This window comes from Bombina bombina, chromosome 6 (assembly GCF_027579735.1).
Source record: "Bombina bombina isolate aBomBom1 chromosome 6, aBomBom1.pri, whole genome shotgun sequence".
In the NCBI taxonomy this organism is placed as follows: Eukaryota; Metazoa; Chordata; class Amphibia; order Anura; family Bombinatoridae; genus Bombina; species Bombina bombina.
The window spans coordinates 810,618,249-810,640,252 of NC_069504.1; the positions used below are offsets into that span (position 1 = coordinate 810,618,249).

Sequence of the window (22,004 nt, forward strand, 5' to 3'; positions counted from 1 at the left end):
TTTTCTATATAACTTAAAGCCCTCTCAACACATGAGGGACAAAAAGGAACAGGTGGTTCCACATTGCCATCCAAACACATGGCGCAAGTAACATTATGCACAGCTTCTGAATCCATTTTTAGAAAACAGACAATATCGTAGAATTTTTTAATACACAAAAAAAAAATGGTTACTGGCCCTTTAAATTTTAAAACAGAACTATTTTTTCTGCATGTGAAAAAGAGTATTGCAAAAATAAGCCCAATTTTAAAAAGATACTTATAAATCCTACCTGTGTAAAAAGGATACTGTGCCTTTAAATACTAAATGCAACTATTTTCCTGTGTTAACCAAAAAAAACGAGTCACTCTTATGAAAACTAACACGTTTTTTCCCCACAATCAGACACCTCTACGCCTCAGCAGCATTGCTGAGGCGCCTACCTGCCGACCGATCTCCCAGCAATGTCTCCCAGCAATGCTTCAGTGATGACAAGATCAAGGTTCAGAGCCCTAACAACCTCTTGCTTTGCTTGAAAACAACGCGGCTCCAGGGCAATGCGTAGTGTCACCGGTCTCCCAGAATATCCTGCAAACTTAACAGCAGAGATGTAGCTCAAACCGGAACGCTACCGGAGAAAAAACTATGAAAAACTGTGCAGCGTCCTCTAAGGGAGTCTGAAGCTTGCAAAATGATAGTCCCGCCCATCGTGGGCGTTAGCGTGTACACAGCCCATACCGGCTTATTTTTAACAAATTAACCGATAAAGACCAGCTTTACTCCAAGCCCATAAGCTGTCACCAAATAAAAAGCCCCTCCATACATAGAGAGCCTTATGTCCCAAGTTCAAGGCTCCATTTGCCTTATGAGAAATAAAGGTATAAATGTATAAGTGCAGTGTTCACTTTTCCTCTGAGTCCTTTGTTACTGTGCCCCAGAATAAAAAAAGTCTGCACTTACCTTAATGCTGTCCGACAGGTTTAAGAGATCCTCTCCCTCCTATAGCCCTGTGGAAAATGATAAAGCCTGAGTTGGAAATTGCTTAGGCCATCAGGATAAGGGCAGCATAAATGTATGGGAGGCACAGTGAGAATTATGTCCCACCAGTTCCCATTGCTCTAAAGCCACCAAGAGCTCTACTGAAGAGACTGATATGGAATACGGCTACACCCCAGAACAAAGCAGTACAATCTTGTACCACTTTTAAAATAATAAACTCTTGATTGAAGAATCTATACCAACACCTCACTTTACCTCTTCCTATCACTAACGTAGGCAAAGAGAATGACTGGAGTGGGAGGGAAGGGAGGAGCTATATAACAGCTCTGCTGTGGTGCTCTTTGCCTCCTCCTGCTGACCAGGAGGCGTAATCCCACAAGTAAGGATTAAATCTGTGGACTCATCGTGTCTTTAAAAAGAAATAACATTTAAACAAAATATCCCATTTCCTCATATAGCAGTTTCAGGAATGGGAAAATAAACTTCCTAAAAAACCTAATTTCCATACGAAACTGTTAAGACTGCAAAAAGGAAATATACTTAGACCTGACTCATGGCAAATATAAGCAAACACATATATTTAAAACTTTACAAAATAACATAAAGCGCCAAACATAGCTGAGAGTGTCTTTAAAAAAAATGATACATACTTACCAGAAGACACCCATTCACATATAGCAAACAGTCAAAAATGGAAATGGTATAGTACTCCTTTCACATCCCTCTGACAAATACTGTACTCAGAGGAATTGGGCTTCAAAATGCTTAGAATCTCCAATCATAGAAGAAATCAAGCACATCTTGCTTCACCACCTCCATAGGAGGCAAAGTTTGTAAAACTAAGGTATGAGTGTGGTGGGAGGTGTATTTATAGGCATTTTGAGGTTTGGGAAACTTTGCCCCCTCCTGGTAGGATTGTATATCCCATACGTCACTAGCTCATGGACTCTTGCCACTTACACGAAAGAAAATAATAGAACACATCTGCAGCAAGATAAGTACCTTAGTAAGGCTCCACTACACATTAGCTTTCAATTTATGAAAATCTAATGTAAGGAGATTTATATTTACTGTAAATTATTTAGAACACAAAGCAATTTGTTATTGTATATCAACTACAATTAAAGCTGATCTTCAGCCCATATAATTCTGAAAATCAAAACATAACTGTCTGCTAGACTAGGTTAAAATTCACAATATGAACATACCTGCGATCCTCTGCGGCACTTTTGGGGGTGAAGTATTGTGTCCTTGCAGGATTACTGGTTCCTGTGTCAGTTGCTTGAGATGTTGTGTGATTGACAACAGATTTATTGTGCTTTACAGATTTATTAACTGTAACTAGGCCCTCCTTTTTCATTGTACCTACTGGTTTAACAGAAGACACTACTACTGACCCAGGATTTTTGGGTGCTGGCCTGGTGGAGATACTTGATCCTGTGCTATACCACCTGGGTCCTTGTTTTACTGGTAAAATGCCTCTCTGATTATCCAAGGCTTTTTTGGAAATAATGTCCCTGCTGTGAGCACTGGGTGCTGGCCTACTAGATATTTTTTTAGGTGCTATAACACAGGAAGAGCCAGACTTCAAGTTGCTACTCACAGTGCCCTTCTGTACAACCCCTATATTCCTTCTGACAGCTATAGTACTTTGCAAACATGGAGTAAGATTCCTAACAGTTTGGGTTTTGTGATTGTTTTTTGGAGCCAGTGTTGTCTTTGCTCCCCGAGGATCTCTTTGATGTGAGGTTTCAATCTTTGAAGACTTCACAGGCCAGGTCTGCGTTGCATTATTGGTGTTCAGTATCTTTGTAGATAGGTTTGGCCTGGAGACTGGTTTTGTTTGTCCAGTATTAACCCGAACCACAGGTTTACTAGTTTGTCTTTGACCATGTAATGCCCGAGGGAGAGGTTTTGAATTGTCCTTTCCATAGGAAGTTTTTGATTTGTCGGTTAAGCTCTTACTTGTCATCCTGCTAGAAGTAGAACGACTCTGTGGAACTGCGTTGGCAGTCTTACATTTGGCCTGAGTAATTTTATTAAACCCAGGTAGAGATGGTTTTTGCACAATACCACACACGTTTACAGACTTATTAACTGAACAAGACGCATTCTCTATCCGCAAACCATCAGCAATAGGACAATCTTTTTCTTGCATTACACTTTCTCTTTGTATAAGATTACTTTTACATTCCTCTGATCCATCTAATACAGTAGTACAGTTTTGTGGAAGTTCACATGTAATATTTTTTCCATGAGCATTTTTCACAGCAGCTTCACCTATCCTCCCAGGTGAATCTTTTTGCTGTTTAGAGCTATTAATCTTTCTGTGTTTCGATTGGATATTCCTTGATACATTTGTAGTTTTGGGTTTAGTGGATTCAGAAATTGTTGTCTTGGTTGGTAATTTAGAAGGAACATTTTTTGTTTGCTGCACACATGAATTAGAATTTGTCCTAATGCTGCTTGATGGATGAGCAGATTTTCCTTTTGGAGGAACATTTTCTCTTTGCTTGCAAACCTAGAAAAAAAAAAAAAAAAACTTGGCTAAGCAAAATATGGCCATATTGTGTGACTAAGTTCCCAATATTATTTAAAAAGAATAGTTATCTCTTGATGTATTTGCAGGCAATTTTTTGCAGCAGTTCAAAAAATATGTTGTGCTTTTGAAAATGGATGTGCGCTGATACCTTATTGTTTGTGTATTTACTGGGTCATATTGGCAGCACTCCCAGATGTGGATTTAAACTTTTTGTAAGGTGTGCTAAAAAACAGAATTTATGCTTACCTGATAAATTTCTTTCTCCAACGGTGTGTCCGGTCCACGGCGTCATCCTTACTTGTGGAATATTCTCTTCCACAACAGGAAATGGCAAAGAGCACGCAAAAGCTGCCCATATAGCCCCTCCTCAGGCTCCGCCCCCCAGTCATTCGACCGACGGTTAGGAGAAAAAAAGGAGAAACTATAGGGTGCCGTGGTGACTGTAGTGTATAGAGAAAGAAATGTTTCAAACCTGATTAAAAAACCAGGGCGGGCCGTGGACCGGACACACCGTTGGAGAAAGAAATTTATCAGGTAAGCATAAATTCTGTTTTCTCCAACACTGGTGTGTCCGGTCCACGGCGTCATCCTTACTTGTGGGAACCAATACCAAAGCTTTAGGACACGGATGAAGGGAGGGAGCAAATCAGGTTACCTAAACAGAAGGCACCACGGCTTGCAAAACCTTTCTCCCAAAAATAGCCTCCGAAGAAGCATAAGTATCAAATTTGTAAAATTTGGCAAAAGTGTGCAGAGAAGACCAAGTCGCTGCCTTACATATCTGATCAACAGAAGCCTCGTTCTTGAAGGCCCAAGTGGAAGCCACAGCCCTAGTGGAGTGAGCTGTGATTCGTTCAAGAGGCTGCCGTCCGGCAGTCTCATAAGCCAATCGGATAATGCTTTTCAGCCAGAAAGAAAGAGAGGTAGCAGTAGCTTTTTGTCCTCTCCTCTTACCAGAGTAAACGACAAACAAAGATGAGGTTTGTCTAAAATCCTTTGTTGCTTCTAAATAGAACTTTAAAGCACGGACTACATCTAAATTGTGTAACAAACGTTCCTTCTTTGAAACTGGATTCGGACACAAAGAAGGAACAACTATTTCCTGGTTAATATTCTTGTTGGAAACAACTTTTGGAAGAAAACCAGGCTTGGTACGCAAAACGACCTTATCTGAATGGAACACCAGATAGGGTGGATCACACTGTAAAGCAGATAATTCAGAAACTCTTCTAGCAGAAGAAATAGCAACCAAAAACAGAACTTTCCAAGATAGTAACTTGATATCTATGGAATGTAAAGGTTCAAACGGAACCCCTTGAAGAACTGAAAGAACTAAATTTAGACTCCAAGGAGGAGTCATGGGTCTGTAAACAGGCTTGATTCTGACCAAAGCCTGTACAAAAGCTTGTACATCTGGCACAGCTGCCAGGCGTTTGTGTAACAAAACAGATAAAGCAGAAATCTGTCCTTTTAGAGAACTCGCTGACAACCCTTTATCCAGACCCTCTTGGAGAAAGGAAAGAATCTTAGGAATTTTAATCTTACTCCAGGAGAATCCCTTGGATTCACACCAACAGATATATTTTTTCCATATTTTATGGTAAATCTTTCTAGTCACAGGTTTTCTGGCTTGGACCAGAGTATCTATCACTGAATTTGAAAACCCACGCTTGGATAAAATCAAGCGTTCAATTTCCAAGCAGTCAGCTGCAGAGAAACTAGATTTGGATGTTCGAATGGACCTTGTACTAGAAGATCCTGTCTCAAAGGTAGCTTCCATGGTGGAGTCGATGACATATTCACCAGGTCTGCATACCAAGTCCTGCGTGGCCACGCAGGAGCTATCAGAATCACCGATGCCTTCTCCTGTTTGATCCTGGCTACGAGCCTGGGAAGGAGAGGAAACGGTGGAAACACATAAGCTAGGTTGAACGACCAAGGCGCCACTAATGCATCCACTAGAGTCGCCTTGGGATCCCTGGATCTGGACCCGTAGCAAGGAACCTTGAAGTTCTGACGAGACGCCATCAGATCCATGTCTGGAATGCCCCATAATTGAGTTAACTGGGCAAAGACCTCCGGGTGGAGTTCCCACTCCCCCGGATGGAAAGTCTGACGACTCAAATAATCCGCCTCCCAATTGTCTACTCCTGGGATGTGAATTGCAGATAGGTGGCAGGAGTGATCCTCCGCCCATTTGATGATCTTGGATACCTCTCTCATCGCCAAGGAACTCTTTGTTCCTCCCTGATGGTTGATGTAAGCTACAGTCGTCATGTTGTCCGACTGGAATCTTATGAATCCAGCCTTCGCTAGTTGAGGCCAAGCCTGGAGCGCATTGAATATCGCTCTCAGTTCCAGGATGTTTATCGGAAGAAGGGACTCCTCCCGAGACCATAGACCCTGAGCTTTCAGGGAGTCCCAGACCGCGCCCCAGCCTAATAGACTGGCGTCGGTCGTGACAATGATCCACTCTGGTCTGCGGAAACTCATTCCCTGGGACAGGTGATTCTGAGTCAACCACCAACGGAGTGATTCTCTGCTTACCTTGTCTACTTGAATCTGGGTAGACAAGTCTGCATAGTCCCCATTCCACTGATTGAGCATGCACAGTTGTAATGGTCTTAGATGAATTCGAGCAAAAGGAACTATGTCCATTGCTGCAACCATCAACCCTACTACTTCCATGCACTGAGCTATGGAAGGCTGCAGAATAGAGTGAAGAACTTGACAAGCGTTTAGAAGCTTTGACTTTCTGACCTCTGTCAGGAAGATCTTCATTTCTAAAGAATCTATTATTGTTCCCAAAAAGGGAACTCTTGTTGACGGAGACAGGGAACTCTTTTCTACGTTCACCTTCCACCCGTGAGATCTGAGAAAGGCTAGAACAATGTCTGTATGAGCCTTTGCCTTGGAAAGAGACGACGCTTGAATTAGAATGTCGTCTAGATAAGGTGCCACTGCAATGCCCCTCGGTCTTAGAACCGCTAGAAGGGACCCTAGCACCTTTGTGAAAATTCTGGGAGCAGTGGCTAAACCGAACGGAAGAGCCACGAACTGGTAATGTTTGTACAGAAAGGCGAACCTTAGGAACTGATGATGATCTTTGTGGATAGGAATATGTAGGTACGCATCCTTTAAATCCACGGTAGTCCTATATTGACCCTCCTGGATTGTAGGTAAAATTGTTCGAATGGTTTCCATTTTGAACGATGGAACTCTGTTTAGAATTTTTAAATCCAGAATTGGTCTGAAAGTTCCCTCTTTTTTGGGAACTACAAACAGGTTTGAGTAAAACCCCTGACCTTGTTCCGCTGTTGGAACTGGGTGTATCACTCCCATCTTTAACAGGTCTCCTACACAATGTAAGAATGCCTGTCTCTTTATCTGGTCTGAAGATAAGCGAGACATGTGGAACCTTCCCCTTGGAGGAAGTTCCTTGAATTCTAGAAGATAACCCTGAGAGACTATTTCTAGTGCCCAGGGATCCGGAACATCTCTTGCCCAAGCCTGAGCAGAGAGAGAGTCTGCCCCCTACTAGATCCAGTCCCGGATCGGGGGCTACCCCTTCATGCTGTCTTGGTAGCAGCAGCAGGCTTCTTGGCCTGTTTACCCTTGTTCCAGCCTTGCATTGGTTTCCAAGCTGGCTTAGCCTGGGAAGCGTTACCCTCTTGTCTAGAGGCTGCAGAGTTAGGAGACGGTCCGTTCCTGAAGTTACGAAAGGAACGAAAATTGGACTTATTCTTAGCCTTAAAAGGCCTATCCTGTGGGAGGGCATGGCCCTTCCCCCCCAGTGATGTCTGAAATAATCTCTTTCAATTCTGGCCCAAAAAGGGTCTTACCTTTGAAAGGGATATTAAGCAATTTTGTCTTGGAAGATACATCCGCCGACCAAGACTTTAGCCAGAGCGCTCTGCGCGCCACAATTGCAAACCCTGAATTTTTCGCCGCTAATCTCGCCAATTGCAAAGCGGCATCTAAAATAAAGGAATTAGCTAACTTAAGTGCGTGAATTCTGTCCATGACTTCCTCATATGGAGTCTCCTTATTGAGCGACTTTTCTAGTTCATCGAACCAAAAACACGCCGCCGTAGTGACAGGAATAATGCACGAAATTGGTTGGAGGAGGAAACCTTGCTGAGCAAAAATCTTTTTAAGCAAACCCTCCAATTTTTTATCCATAGGGTCTTTGAAAGCACAATTGTCCTCAATGGGAATAGTCGTGCGTTTGGCTAGCGTAGAAACTGCCCCCTCAACCTTAGGGACTGTTTGCCATGTGTCCTTCCTTGGGTCGACCATGGGGAACATTTTCTTAAATATAGGAGGTGGGACAAAAGGTATGCCTGGTTTCTCCCACTCCTTAGACACTATGTCCGCCACCCTTTTAGGTATCGGAAAGGCATCAGGGTGCACCGGGACCTCTAGGAATTTGTCCATTTTGCACAATTTTTCTGGAATGACCAAAGAGTCACAATCATCCAGCGTAGTTAGTACCTCCTTAAGTAAGGCGCGGAGATGCTCTAGCTTAAATTTAAACGTCACAACATCAGGTTCTGCCTGTTGAGAAATTCTTCCTGAATCAGAAATTTCTCCCTCCGACAAACCCTCCCTCACTGCCAATTCTGACTGGTATGAGGGTATGACAGATAAATTATCGTCAGCGCACTCTTGCTCTACTGTATTTAAAACTGAGCAATCACGCTTTCTTTGAAATGCTGGCATTTTGGATAAAATATTAGCTATAGAATGATCCATTACAGCCGTTAATTGTTGCATAGTAACAAGCATTGGCGCGCTAGATGTACTAGGAATCGCCTGCGCGGGCATAACTGGTATTGACACAGAAGGAGAGGATGAAGAACTATCCCCACTACCTTCATTTGAGGAATCATCTTGGCCATGGCACAATTATCACATACATTTGAAGGGGGGACCACCTTGGCCTCCATACACACAGAACATGATCTATCTGAAGGTACAGACATGTTAGACAGGCTTATACAGGCTATTAATGCAATAAAACCGTTTTTAAACAAAACCGTTACTGTCTCTTTAAATGTTAAACAGAGCACACTTTATTTCTGGATATGTGAAAAACTATGAAGGAAATATCCGATCTTTACCAAATTTGCACCCTAGTGTCTTAATGCCTTAAAAGTATTGCACCCCAATTTTCAAGATTGTAACCCCTTAAATGAGGAAACCGGAGCTGTTTTATCAATTAGCAACTTTAAAACCACTACAGTCCCAGCCACAGCGTTTGCTGCGACTTCACCTGTCCTTGGGGGTTATACGATACCAAAATAAGCCTTCCAGGAACGTTTTTAATGGCCACCAGACACTCTCACATGAAGCTGCATGCACTGCATCCAAAAGAAACTGCGCAATTATGGCGCGAAAATGAGGCTCTGCCTACTAGTGAAAGGCCCTTCCTGACTGGGAAGGTGTCTAAACTACTGCCTGGCGCCTAAAAACGTTCCCCAATTCTCAGGTTTTGAAAAACACTTCAAACCTCATATAAATAAAGTATATAGCCCATTAATAAGCCTTCATTCTGTTATGAGTCTAAGAAAATGGCTTACCGATCCCCAAGAGGGAAAATGACAGTCTTCTAGCATTACACAGTCTTGTTAGAAAATGGACTAGTCATACCTTGAGCAGAAAAGTCTGCAAACGGTTCCCCCCAACTGAAGTTCTCTGGGCTCAACAGTCCTGCGTGGGAACAGCAATTGATTTTAGTTACTGCTGCTAAAATCATACTCCTCTTTTAAACAGAACTCTTCATCCTTTTCTGTTTTAGAGTAAATAGTAATAACCGGCACTATTTTAAAATAACAAACTCTTGATAGAAGAATAAAAAACTACAACTAAACACCACATACTCTTCACCATCTCCGTGGAGATGCTACTTGTTCAGAGCGGCAAAGAGAATGACTGGGGGGCGGAGCCTGAGGAGGGGCTATATGGGCAGCTTTTGCTGTGCTCTTTGCCATTTCCTGTTGGGGAAGAGAATATTCCACAAGTAAGGATGACGCCGTGGACCGGACACACCAATGTTGGAGAAAACCAAATTTTGTATTTGTATTTAACATAAGCAGGGAGACTGACCATCTCCCATTGGTTTAAGCACCCCACCCAAGTTCAGGTGTGCTCATGACAGTGTAATAGAATTGTGAATAAAAAGCCAGGGAGTCTCATTCTATTATGAAGAGTAAAAGCAGGAATGATTCAGCCCTCTGTGGCAAAAGACAGTGTTAGGACCAGTCGAATTGGGGCACCTTGTAAGTGGTGACTGGCTAAGCAGAATATGGCCATATTGTGTGACTAAGTTCCCAATTTTATTTAAAAAGAATAGTTGTATCTTGATGTATTTGCAGGCAATTTTTTGTAGCAGTTCAAAAAATATGTTGTGCTTTTGAAAATGGATGTGCGCTGATACCTTATTGTTTGTGTAATTACTGGGTCATATTGGCAGCACTCCCAGATGTGGATTTAAACTTTTTGTAAGGTGTGCTAAAAAAACAAATTTAGTATTTGTATTTAACATAACCAGGGAGACTGACCATCTCCCATTGGTTTAAGCACCCCACCCAAGTTCAGGTGTGCTCATGACAGTGTAATAGAGTCGTGAATAAAAAGCCAGGGAGTCTCATTCTATTATGAAGAGTAAAAGCAGGAATGATTGAGCCCTCTGTGGCAAAAGACAGTGTTAGGACCAGTCGAATCGGGGCACCTTGTAAGTGGTGACTGGCTAAGCAAAATATGGCCATATTGTGTGACTAAGTTCCCAATATTATTTAAAAAGAATAGTTGTCTCTTGATGTATTTGCAGGCAATTTTTTGCAGCAGTTCAAAAAATATGTTGTGCTTTTGAAAATGGATGTGCGCCGATATCTTATTGTTTGTATATATATATATATATATATATATATATATATATATATATATATATACACACACACACACACACATATACATATGCACTGTATGTCAAAATTATGAAAAATAATAATATATACATTTGGTCTTAGCTGAATTAGAGAATGCCAATGAAAATTTTTTTAGATTTTTTTTTTCTACAGTTAGGGAGCTACAAGATATTTTTTGGGGGGGTTAATTCTGTGAATAAATAGCTAGTTGAAACTGTCATCAGTTATATAGTTTTCATAAATAAAAAAAAAAGGCTCTATTTCTGTTTAAGCAGGGGGATAGCCAAAAGTGCTATTAATTATATGGTATTTTGGGCAAGTTTTTCCTCTGAAATTCCTGCTAACAAAGTGGTTAACATGTTTCATATGCATACCCCTTTAATCCATGTACGTTGGCTATAGTTTTTAAAGTAAGTAAATGGATTTTAAAAGACCACGATATAACCAAATAACTCCTGAAGTGCATCATTTACAGGTTAATAATAAGTGTTACAGACAATATTAAACAGATATTGGGGCCTATCTGCAGGCTCGCCAGAAAACATAATTTATGTAAGAACTTACCTGATAAATTCATTTCATTCATATTAGCAAGAGTCCATGAGCTAGTGACGTATGGGATATACATTCCTACCAGGAGGGGCAAAGTTTCCCAAACCTTAAAATGCCTATAAATACACCCCTCACCACACCCACAAATCAGTTTAACGAATAGCCAAGAAGTGGGGTGATAAGAAAAAAGTGCGAAAGCATATAAAATAAGGAATTGGAATAATTGTGCTTTATACAAAAAATCATAACCACCACAAAAAGGGTGGGCCTCATGGACTCTTGCTAATATGAAAGAAATGAATTTATCAGGTAAGTTCTTACATAAATTATGTTTTCTTTCATGTAATTAGTCCATGAGCTAGTGACGTATGGGATAATGACTACCCAAGATGTGGATCTTTCCACGCAAGAGTCACTAGAGAGGGAGGGATAAAATAAAGACAGACAATTCCTGCTGAAAATAATCCACACCCAAAATAAAGTTTAATGAAAACATAAGCAGAAGATTCAAACTGAAACCGCTGCCTGAAGTACTTTTCTACCAAAAACTGCTTCAGAAGAAGAAAACACATCAAAATGGTAGAATTTAGTAAAAGTATGCAAAGAGGACCAAGTTGCTGCTTTGCAAATCTGATCAACCGAAGCTTCATTCCTAAACGCCCAGGAAGTAGAAACTGACCTAGTAGAATGAGCTGTAATCCTTTGAGGCGGAGTTTTACCCGACTCGACATAGGCATGATGAATTAAAGATTTCAACCAAGATGCCAAAGAAATGGCAGAAGCTTTCTGGCTTTTTCTAGAACCAGAAAAGATGAAAAATAGACTAGAAGTCTTTCGGAAAGACTTAGTAGCTTCAACATAATATTACAAAGCTCTAACAACATCCAAAGAATGCAATGATTTCTCCTTAGAATTCTTAGGATTAGGACATAATGAAGGAACCACAATTTCTCTACTAATGTTGTTAGAATACACAACCTTAGGAAAAAATTCAAAAGAAGTTCGCAACACCGCCTTATCCTGATGAAAAATCAGAAAAGGAGACTCACAAGAAAGAGCAGATAATTCAGAGACTCTTCTGGCAGAAGAGATGGCCAAAAGAAACAAAACTTTCCAAGAAAGAAGTTTAATGTCCAAATGAATGCATGGGTTCAAAAGGAGGAGCTAGAAGAGCCCCCAGAACCAAATTCAAACTCCAAGGAGGAGAAATTGACTGAATGACAGGTTTTATACGAACCAAGTCTTGTACAAAACAATGAATATCAGGAAGATTAGCAATCTTTCTGTGAAAAAGAACAGAAAGGGCAGAGATTTGTCCTGTCAAGGAACTTGCGGACAAACCTTTATCTAAACCATCCTGAAGAAACTGTAAAAAAAATCTCGGAATTCTAAAAGAATGCCAGGAAAAATGATGAGAAGACACTAAGAAATATAAGTCTTCCAGACTCTATAATATATCTCTCTAGATACAGATTTACGAGCCTGTAACATAGTATTAATCACAGAGTCAGAGAAACCTCTTTGACCAAGAATCAAGCGTTCAATCTCCATACCCTTAAATTTAAAGATTTGAGATCCTGATGGAAAAAAGGACCTTGCGACAGAAGGTCTGGTCTTAACGGAAGAGCCCACGGTTGGCAAGAGGCCATCCGAAAAAGAATCCGTCCATGCTGGAGCTACCAGCAGAACAAACGAGCATTCCTTCAGAATCTTGGAGATTACTCTTGGAAGAAGAACTAGAGGCGGAGAGATATAGGCAGGATGATACTTCCAAGGAAGTGATAATGCATTCACTGCCTCCGCCTGAGGATCCCGGGGTCTGAACAGATACCTGGGAAGTTTCTTGTTTAGATGAGAAACCATCAGATCTATTTCTGGAAGTTCCCACATTTGAACAATCTGAAGAAATACCTCTGGGTGAAGAGACCATTCGCCCGGATACAACGTTTGATGACTGAGATAATCCGCTTCCTAATTGTCTATACCTGGGAAATGAACCGCAGATGCCCTGACGAAGTCACGTTCTGTAACGGAAACGCGTCGGTGGGCGTGGCCTTGGGTGGAATAAGCGTGCGAGCTAGTCACATACTTAAATTTACTTAATTTATACTAGCGGTTTTCAAACTTAATACCGCTGTAACTCTATACCGCTATAGTTTTGCACTTTACCTGCTACTATAGGGGGAATGTTGAAATACTTAAAACTGTCATTTAGGAGTATGCTTGATTGCCAAGTTAACAAGCAGCTACATTTCTGTTAAGCTTTATATACTATTACGCTACAAGCTACACAGTAATTTTTGATTTTGAATTGAATGTATCTACTTGAACTTAACTGAGAGGAATTTATGTTGACAGTTTGTATCGAACATAATACATCCATCGTGTATATGAGAATAACCTGATTGTATGTGAGCTAGCTCTATCTGACAGGGATTTTAGCCAGAAATCGGCTGACTCTGTTAAATCAGAGCAGTACGCAGGCAGGAGGACGCCTTTGAGCGCATAGCTTGAGCATTTGTATGCCTGTTTAAATGTACCCACCTTGTGTGTATGAAATTTCCTTTATGCTAACTTCCCTACCCTGTGTGATTATTTGATTAGACACGCTACACCCTGTCCACTAGCCCTTATTTTTAAGTTTGGATGCTAATGAATTTGGCTATTATTTATTTGAAGTATGGAAGTGACTTATCCCATTATTTATTAGCCTTCTATAAACATCCCTATTTTATTTGTCTAATTACCGGTGGGGGTTTCTAGATTTTGTAATCCACATTTACAACTAGTTCAGAGGTTGCTTAACCCTGGATTTACTTTATTCCCCCCCTGGTAACGTCTGTTTCAAGCATATTTGTTAATAAAAGTGTAAAATAAATATATTTGCTATTTGATTTAACTAGTGTATAATTCTACACTTGACTTCAATGTCACAAACCCCCTTTGGTTCCCTAACCTTACTACTACTATAACCGCAGAGATTAGACAGGAGCTGGATTCTGCCCAAACCAGAATTCGAGATTTCGAGATACTTCTTTCATAGCCAGAGGACTGTGAGTCCCTCCTTGATGATTGATGTATGCCACAGTTGTGACATTGTCTGTCTGAAAACAAATGAACGACTCTCTTCAGAAGAGGCCAAGACTGAAGAGCTCTGAAAATTGCATGGAGTTCCAAAATAATGATCGGTAATCTCACCTCCTGAGATTCCCAAACCCCTTGTGCCGTCAGAGACCCCCACACAGCTCCCCAACCTGTAAGACTTGCATCTGTTGAAATTACAGTCCAGGTCGGAAGAACAAAAGAAGCCCCCTGAACTAAACGATGGTGATCTGTCCACCACGTCAGAGAGTGTCGTACAATCGGTTTTAAAGATATTAATTGAGATATCTTTGTGTAATCCCTGCATCATTGGTTCAGCATACAGAGCTGAAGAGGTCGCATGTTAAAATGAGCAAAGGAGATCGCGTCCGATGCAGCAGTCATAAGACCTAAAATTTCCATGCATAAGGCTACCAAAGGGAATGATTGTGACTGAAGGTTTTGACAAGCTGATATCAATGTTAGACTTCTCTTGTCTGACAAAGACAGAGTCATAGACACTGAATCTACCTGGAAACCTAAAAAGGTTACCCTTGTCTGAGGAATCAATGAACTTTTTGGTAAATTGATCCTCCAACCATGATCTTGAAGAAAAAACACAAGTCGATTCGTATGAGATTCTGTTAAATGTGAAGACTGAGCAAGTACCAAGATATCGTCCAAATAAGGAAATACCAATACCCTGTTCTCTGAATACAGACAGAAGGGCACCGAGAACCTTTGTAAAAACAGAATTTATGTTTACCTGATAAATTACTTTCTCCAACGGTGTGTCCGGTCCACGGCACCATCCTTACTTGTGGGATATTCTCTTCCCCAACAGGAAATGGCAAAGAGCCCAGCAAAGCTGGTCACATGATCCCTCCTAGGCTCCGCCTTCCCCAGTCATTCGACCGACGTAAAGGAGGAATATTTGCATAGGAGAAACCATATGATACCGTGGTGACTGTAGTTAAAGAAAATAAATATCAGACCTGATTAAAAAACCAGGGCGGGCCGTGGACCGGACACACCGTTGGAGAAAGTAATTTATCAGGTAAACATAAATTCTGTTTTCTCCAACATAGGTGTGTCCGGTCCACGGCGTCATCCTTACTTGTGGGAACCAATACCAAAGCTTTAGGACACGGATGAAGGGAGGGAGCAAATCAGGTCACCTAGATGGAAGGCACCACGGCTTGCAAAACCTTTCTCCCAAAAATAGCCTCAGAAGAAGCAAAAGTATCAAATTTGTAAAATTTAGTAAAAGTGTGCAGTGAAGACCAAGTCGCTGCCTTACATATCTGATCAACAGAAGCCTCGTTCTTGAAGGCCCATGTGGAAGCCACAGCCCTAGTGGAATGAGCTGTGATTCTTTCAGGAGGCTGCCGTCCGGCAGTCTCGTAAGCCAATCTGATGATGCTTTTAAGCCAAAAAGAGAGAGAGGTAGAAGTTGCTTTTTGACCTCTCCTTTTACCAGAATAAACAACAAACAAGGAAGATGTTTGTCTAAAATCCTTTGTAGCATCTAAATAGAATTTTAGAGCACGAACAACATCCAAATTGTGCAACAAACGTTCCTTCTTTGAAACTGGATTCGGACACAAAGAAGGCACGACTATCTCCTGGTTAATGTTTTTGTTAGAAACAACTTTCGGAAGAAAACCAGGTTTAGTACGTAAAACCACCTTATCTGCATGGAACACCAGATAAGGAGGAGAACACTGCAGAGCAGATAATTCTGAAACTCTTCTAGCAGAAGAAATTGCAACCAAAAACAAAACTTTCCAAGATAATAACTTAATATCAACGGAATGTAAGGGTTCAAACGGAACCCCCTGAAGAACTGAAAGAACTAAATTGAGACTCCAAGGAGGAGTCAAAGGTTTGTAAACAGGCTTGATTCTAACCAGAGCCTGAACAAAGGCTTGAACATCTGGCACAGCTGCCAGTTTTTTGTGAAGTAACACAGACAAGGCAGAAATCTGTCCCTTCAAGGAACTAGCAGATAATCCTTTCTCCAAACCTTCTTGAAGGAAGGATAGAATCTTAGGAATTTTTGCCTTGTCCCAAGGGAATCCTTTAGATTCACACCAACAGATATATTTTTTCCATATTTTGTGGTAAATTTTTCTAGTTACAGGCTTTCTGACCTGAACAAGAGTATCAATGACAGAATCTGAGAACCCTCGCTTTGATAAGATCAAGCGTTCAATCTCCAAGCAGTCAGTTGGAGTGAGACCAGATTCGGATGTTCGAACGGACCTTGAACAAGAAGGTCTCGTCTCAAAGGTAGCTTCCATGGTGGAGCCGATGACATATTCACCAGGTCTGCATACCAAGTCCTGCGTGGCCACGCAGGAGCTATCAAGATCACCGATGCTCTCTCCTGATTGATCCTGGCTACCAGCCTGGGGATGAGAGGAAACGGCGGGAATACATAAGCTAGTTTGAAGGACCAAGGTGCTACTAGTGCATCTACTAGAGTCGCCTTGGGATCCCTGGATCTGGACCCGTAGCAAGGAACCTTGAAGTTCTGACGAGAGGCCATCAGATCCATGTCTGGAATGCCCCACAATTGAGTGATTTGGGCAAAGATTTCCGGATGGAGTTCCCACTCCCCCGGATGAAATGTCTGACGACTCAGAAAATCCGCTTCCCAATTTTCCACTCCTGGGATGTGGATTGCAGACAAGTGGCAGGAGTGAGTCTCCGCCCATTGAATGATTTTGGTCACTTCTTCCATCGCCAGGGAACTCCTTGTTCCCCCCTGATGGTTGATGTACGCAACAGTCGTCATGTTGTCTGATTGAAACCGTATGAACTTGGCCTTTGCTAGCTGAGGCCAAGCCTTGAGAGCATTGAGTATCGCTCTCAGTTCCAGAATATTTATCGGTAGAAGAGATTCTTCCCGAGACCAAAGACCCTGAGCTTTCAGGGGTCCCCAGACCGCGCCCCAGCCCACCAGACTGGCGTCGGTCGTGACAATGACCCACTCTGGTCTGCGGAAGCTCATCCCCTGTGACAGGTTGTCCAGGGACAGCCACCAACGGAGTGAATCTCTGGTCCTCTGATTTACTTGTATCGTCGGAGACAAGTCTGTATAGTCCCCATTCCACTGACTGAGCATGCACAGTTGTAATGGTCTTAGATGAATGCGTGCAAAAGGAACTATGTCCATTGCCGCTACCATCAAACCTATTACTTCCATGCACTGCGCTATGGAAGGAAGAGGAACAGAATGAAGTATTTGACAAGAGTTCAGAAGCTTTGATTTTCTGGCCTCTGTCAGAAAAATCCTCATTTCTAAGGAGTCTATTATTGTTCCCAAGAAGGGAACCCTTGTTGACGGAGACAGAGAACTTTTTTCTGCGTTCACTTTCCACCCGTGAGATCTGAGAAAGGCCAGGACAATGTCCGTGTGAGCCTTTGCTTGAGGAAGGGACGACGCTTGAATCAGAATGTCGTCCAAGTAAGGTACTACTGCAATGCCCCTTGGTCTTAGCACCGCTAGAAGGGACCCTAGTACCTTTGTGAAAATCCTTGGAGCAGTGGCTAATCCGAACGGAAGTGCCACAAACTGGTAATGCTTGTCCAGGAATGCGAACCTTAGGAACCGATGATGTTCCTTGTGGATAGGAATATGTAGATACGCATCCTTTAAATCCACCGTGGTCATGAATTGACCTTCCTGGATGGAAGGAAGAATAGTTCGAATGGTTTCCATTTTGAACGATGGAACCTTGAGAAACTTGTTTAGGATCTTGAGATCTAAGATTGGTCTGAATGTTCCCTCTTTTTTGGGAACTACGAACAGATTGGAGTAGAACCCCATCCCTTGTTCTCCTAATGGAACAGGATGAATCACTCCCATTTTTAACAGGTCTTCTACACAATGTAAGAATGCCTGTTTTTTTATGTGGTCTGAAGACAATTGAGACCTGTGGAACCTCCCCCTTGGGGGAAGCCCCTTGAATTCCAGAAGATAATCTTGGGAGACTATTTCTAGCGCCCAAGGATCCAGAACATCTCTTGCCCAAGCCTGAGCGAAGAGAGAGAGTCTGCCCCCCACCAGATCCGGTCCCGGATCGGGGGCCAACATCTCATGCTGTCTTGGTAGCAGTGGCAGGTTTCTTGGCCTGCTTTCCTTTGTTCCAGCCTTGCATTGGCCTCCAGGCTGGCTTGGCTTGAGAAGTATTACCCTCTTGCTTAGAGGACGTAGCACTTGGGGCTGGTCCGTTTCTGCGAAAGGGACGAAAATTAGGTTTATTTTTGGCCTTGAAAGACCTATCCTGAGGAAGGGCGTGGCCCTTGCCCCCAGTGATATCAGAGATAATCTCTTTCAAGTCAGGGCCAAACAGCGTTTTCCCCTTGAAAGGAATGTTAAGCAATTTGTTCTTGGAAGACGCATCCGCTGACCAAGATTTTAACCAAAGCGATCTGCGCGCCACAATAGCAAAACCAGAATTTTTCGCCGCTAACCTAGCCAATTGCAAAGTGGCGTCTAGAAAGAATTGAAAGTGAAAGAATTAGCCAATTTGAGAGCACGAATTCTGTCCATAATCTCCTCATAAGAAGAAGAATTATTATTGATCGCCTTTTCTAGCTCATCGAACCAGAAACACGCGGCTGTAGTGACAGGAACAATGCATGAAATTGGTTGTAGAAGGTAACCTTGCTGAACAAACATCTTTTTAAGCAAACCTTCTAATTTTTTATCCATAGGATCTTTGAAAGCACAACTATCTTCTATGGGTATAGTGGTGCGTTTGTTTAGAGTAGAAACCGCCCCCTCGACCTTGGGGACTGTCTGCCATAAGTCCTTTCTGGGGTCGACCATAGGAAACAATTTTTTAAATATGGGGGGAGGGACGAAAGGAATACCGGGCCTTTCCCATTCTTTATTTACAATGTCCGCCACCCGCTTGGGTATAGGAAAAGCTTCGGGGGGCCCCGGGACCTCTAGGAACTTGTCCATTTTACATAGTTTCTCTGGAATGACCAAATTCTCACAATCATCCAGAGTGGATAACACCTCCTTAAGCAGAGCGCGGAGATGTTCCAATTTAAATTTAAATGTAATCACATCAGGTTCAGCTTGTTGAGAAATTTTCCCTGAATCTGAAATTTCTCCCTCAGACAAAACCTCCCTGGCCCCCTCAGACTGGTGTAGGGGCCCTTCAGAACCAATATCATCAGCGTCCTCATGCTCTTCAGTATTTTCTAAAACAGAGCAGTCGCGCTTTCGCTGATAAGTGGGCATTTTGGCTAAAATGTTTTTGATAGAATTATCCATTACAGCCGTTAATTGTTGCATAGTAAGGAGTATTGGCGCGCTAGATGTACTAGGGGCCTCCTGTGTGGGCAAGACTGGTGTAGACGAAGGAGGGGATGATGCAGTACCATGCTTACTCCCCTCACTTGAGGAATCATCTTGGGCATCATTTTCTCTAAATTTTGTGTCACATAAATCACATCTATTTAAATGAGAAGGAACCTTGGCTTCCCCACATTCAGAACACAGTCTATCTGGTAGTTCAGACATGTTAAACAGGCAAAAACTTGATAACAAAGTACAAAAAACGTTTTAAAATAAACCGTTACTGTCACTTTAAATTTTAAACTGAACACACTTTATTACTGCAATTGCGAAAAAGTATGAAGGAATTGTTCAAAATTCACCAAAATTTCACCACAGTGTCTTAAAGCCTTAAAAGTATTGCACACCAAATTTGGAAGCTTTAACCCTTAAAATAACGGAACCGGAGCCGTTTTTATATATAACCCCTTTACAGTCCCTGGTATCTGCTTTGCTGAGACCCAACCAAGCCCAAAGGGGAATACGATACCAAATGACGCCTTCAGAAAGTCTTTTCTATGTATCAGAGCTCCTCACACATGCATCTGCATGTCATGCTTCTCAAAAACAAGTGCGCAATACAGGCGCGAAAATGAGACTCTGCCTATGATTAGGGAAAGCCCCTAGAGAATAAGGTGTCCAATACAGTGCCTGCCGGTTATTTTACATAATTCCCAAGATTAAAATAATTCCTCAAGGCTATGGAGTATAAAATATAAATCGATTTAGCCCAGAAAATGTCTACAGTCTTAGAAAGCCCTTGTGAAGCCCTTTTTTTCTTTCTGTAATAAAAACGGCTTACCGGATCCCATAGGGAAAATGACAGCTTCCAGCATTACATCGTCTTGTTAGAATGTGTCATACCTCAAGCAGCAAAAGTCTGCTCACTGTTCCCCCAACTGAAGTTAATTCCTCTCAACAGTCCTGTGTGGAACAGCCATCGATTTTAGTAACGGTTGCTAAAATCATTTTCCTCTTACAAACAGAAATCTTCATCTCTTTTCTGTTTCAGAGTAAATAGTACATACCAGCACTATTTTAAAATAACAAACTCTTGATTGAATAATAAGAACTACAGTTAAACACTAAAAAACTCTAAGCCATCTCCGTGGAGATGTTGCCTGTACAACGGCAAAGAGAATGACTGGGGAAGGCGGAGCCTAGGAGGGATCATGTGACCAGCTTTGCTGGGCTCTTTGCCATTTCCTGTTGGGGAAGAGAATATCCCACAAGTAAGGATGACGCCGTGGACCGGACACACCTATGTTGGAGAAAATTCTTGGAGCTGATGCTAAACCAAACGGTAGAGCCACAAAACTGGTAATGCTTGTCTAAAAAAGAGAATCTCAGAAACTAAAAGTGATCTGGATGAATCGGAATATGCAGATATGCATCCTGTAAATCTATTGTAGACATATAATGCCCTTGCTGAACAAGAGGCAGGATAGTCCTTACAGCTACCATCTTGAATGTTGGTATCCTTACATAACGATTCAATATTGATAGATCCGGAACTGGTCTGAAGGAATTGACCTTCTTTGGTACAATGAAGAGATAGAATAAAACCCCAGCCCCTGTTCCAGAACTGGAACTGGCATAATTACTCCAGCCAACTCTAGATCTGAAACACATTTCAGAAATGCTTGAGCCTTTGCTGGGTTTACTGGGACACGGGAAAGAAAAAAATCTCTTTGCAGGAGGCCTTAACTTGAAGCCAATTCTGTACCCTTCTGAAACAATGTTCTGAAACCAGAGATTGTGAACGTAATTGATCCAAATTTCTTTGAAAAGAACGTAAACTGCCCCATACCAGCTGAGCTGGAATGAGGGCCGCACCTTCATGGGGACTTAGGAGCTGGCTTTGAGTTTCTATAAGGCTTGGATATATTCCAAAGTGAAGGTTTCCAAACTGATTACCGCTCCTGAGGATGAAGGATCAGGCTTTTGTTCCTTGTTGTGATGAAAGGAACGAAAACAATTATTAGACCTAAATTTACCTCAGATTTTTTATCCTGTGGTAAAAAAGTTCCCTTCCTTCCAGTAACAGTTGAGATAAAAGAATCCAACTGAGAACCGAATAAATTATTACCCTGGAAGAAAGGGATAGCAAAGTTGACTTAGAAGACATATCAGCATTCCAAGTTTTAAGCCATAAAGCTCTTCTAGCTAAAATAGTTAGAGACATATACCTGACATCAATTCTAATGATATCAAAGATGGTATCACAAATAAAATAATTAGCATGTTATAGAATAATAATGCTATGAGAATTATGATCCGTTACTTGTTGCGCTAAAGCTTCTAACCAAAAAGTTGAAGCTGCAGCAACATCCGCTAAAAATATAGCAGGAGTAGAGACAGCCCCATTAACCTTAGGGATTTTGTCCCAAACTCTAATCTGTCAGATGGCACAGGATATAATTGCTTAAAACGTTTTAAAAGGAGTAAATTAATTACCCAAATTATTCCATTCCCTGGAAATTACTTCAGAAATAGCATCAGGGACAGGAAACACTTCTGGAATAACTACAGGAGATTTAAAAACCTTATTTAAACGTTTAGT

At 41.7% G+C, this 22,004-nt stretch overlaps 1 protein-coding gene across 1 annotated transcript in view; it reads right to left on the reverse strand.

Moving 5' to 3' along the window:
- Positions 1-2,152: 2,152 nt before the first annotated feature.
- LOC128664642 (cytoskeleton-associated protein 2-like) overlaps positions 2,153-22,004 on the reverse strand; it is a 112,971-nt gene continuing 93,119 nt past the window's right edge. Inside the window, exon 4 of the mRNA XM_053719456.1 lies at positions 2,153-3,499. Within this exon, the coding sequence (XP_053575431.1) occupies positions 2,153-3,499 (1,347 nt within the window). The remainder of the gene's footprint in view (positions 3,500-22,004) is intronic.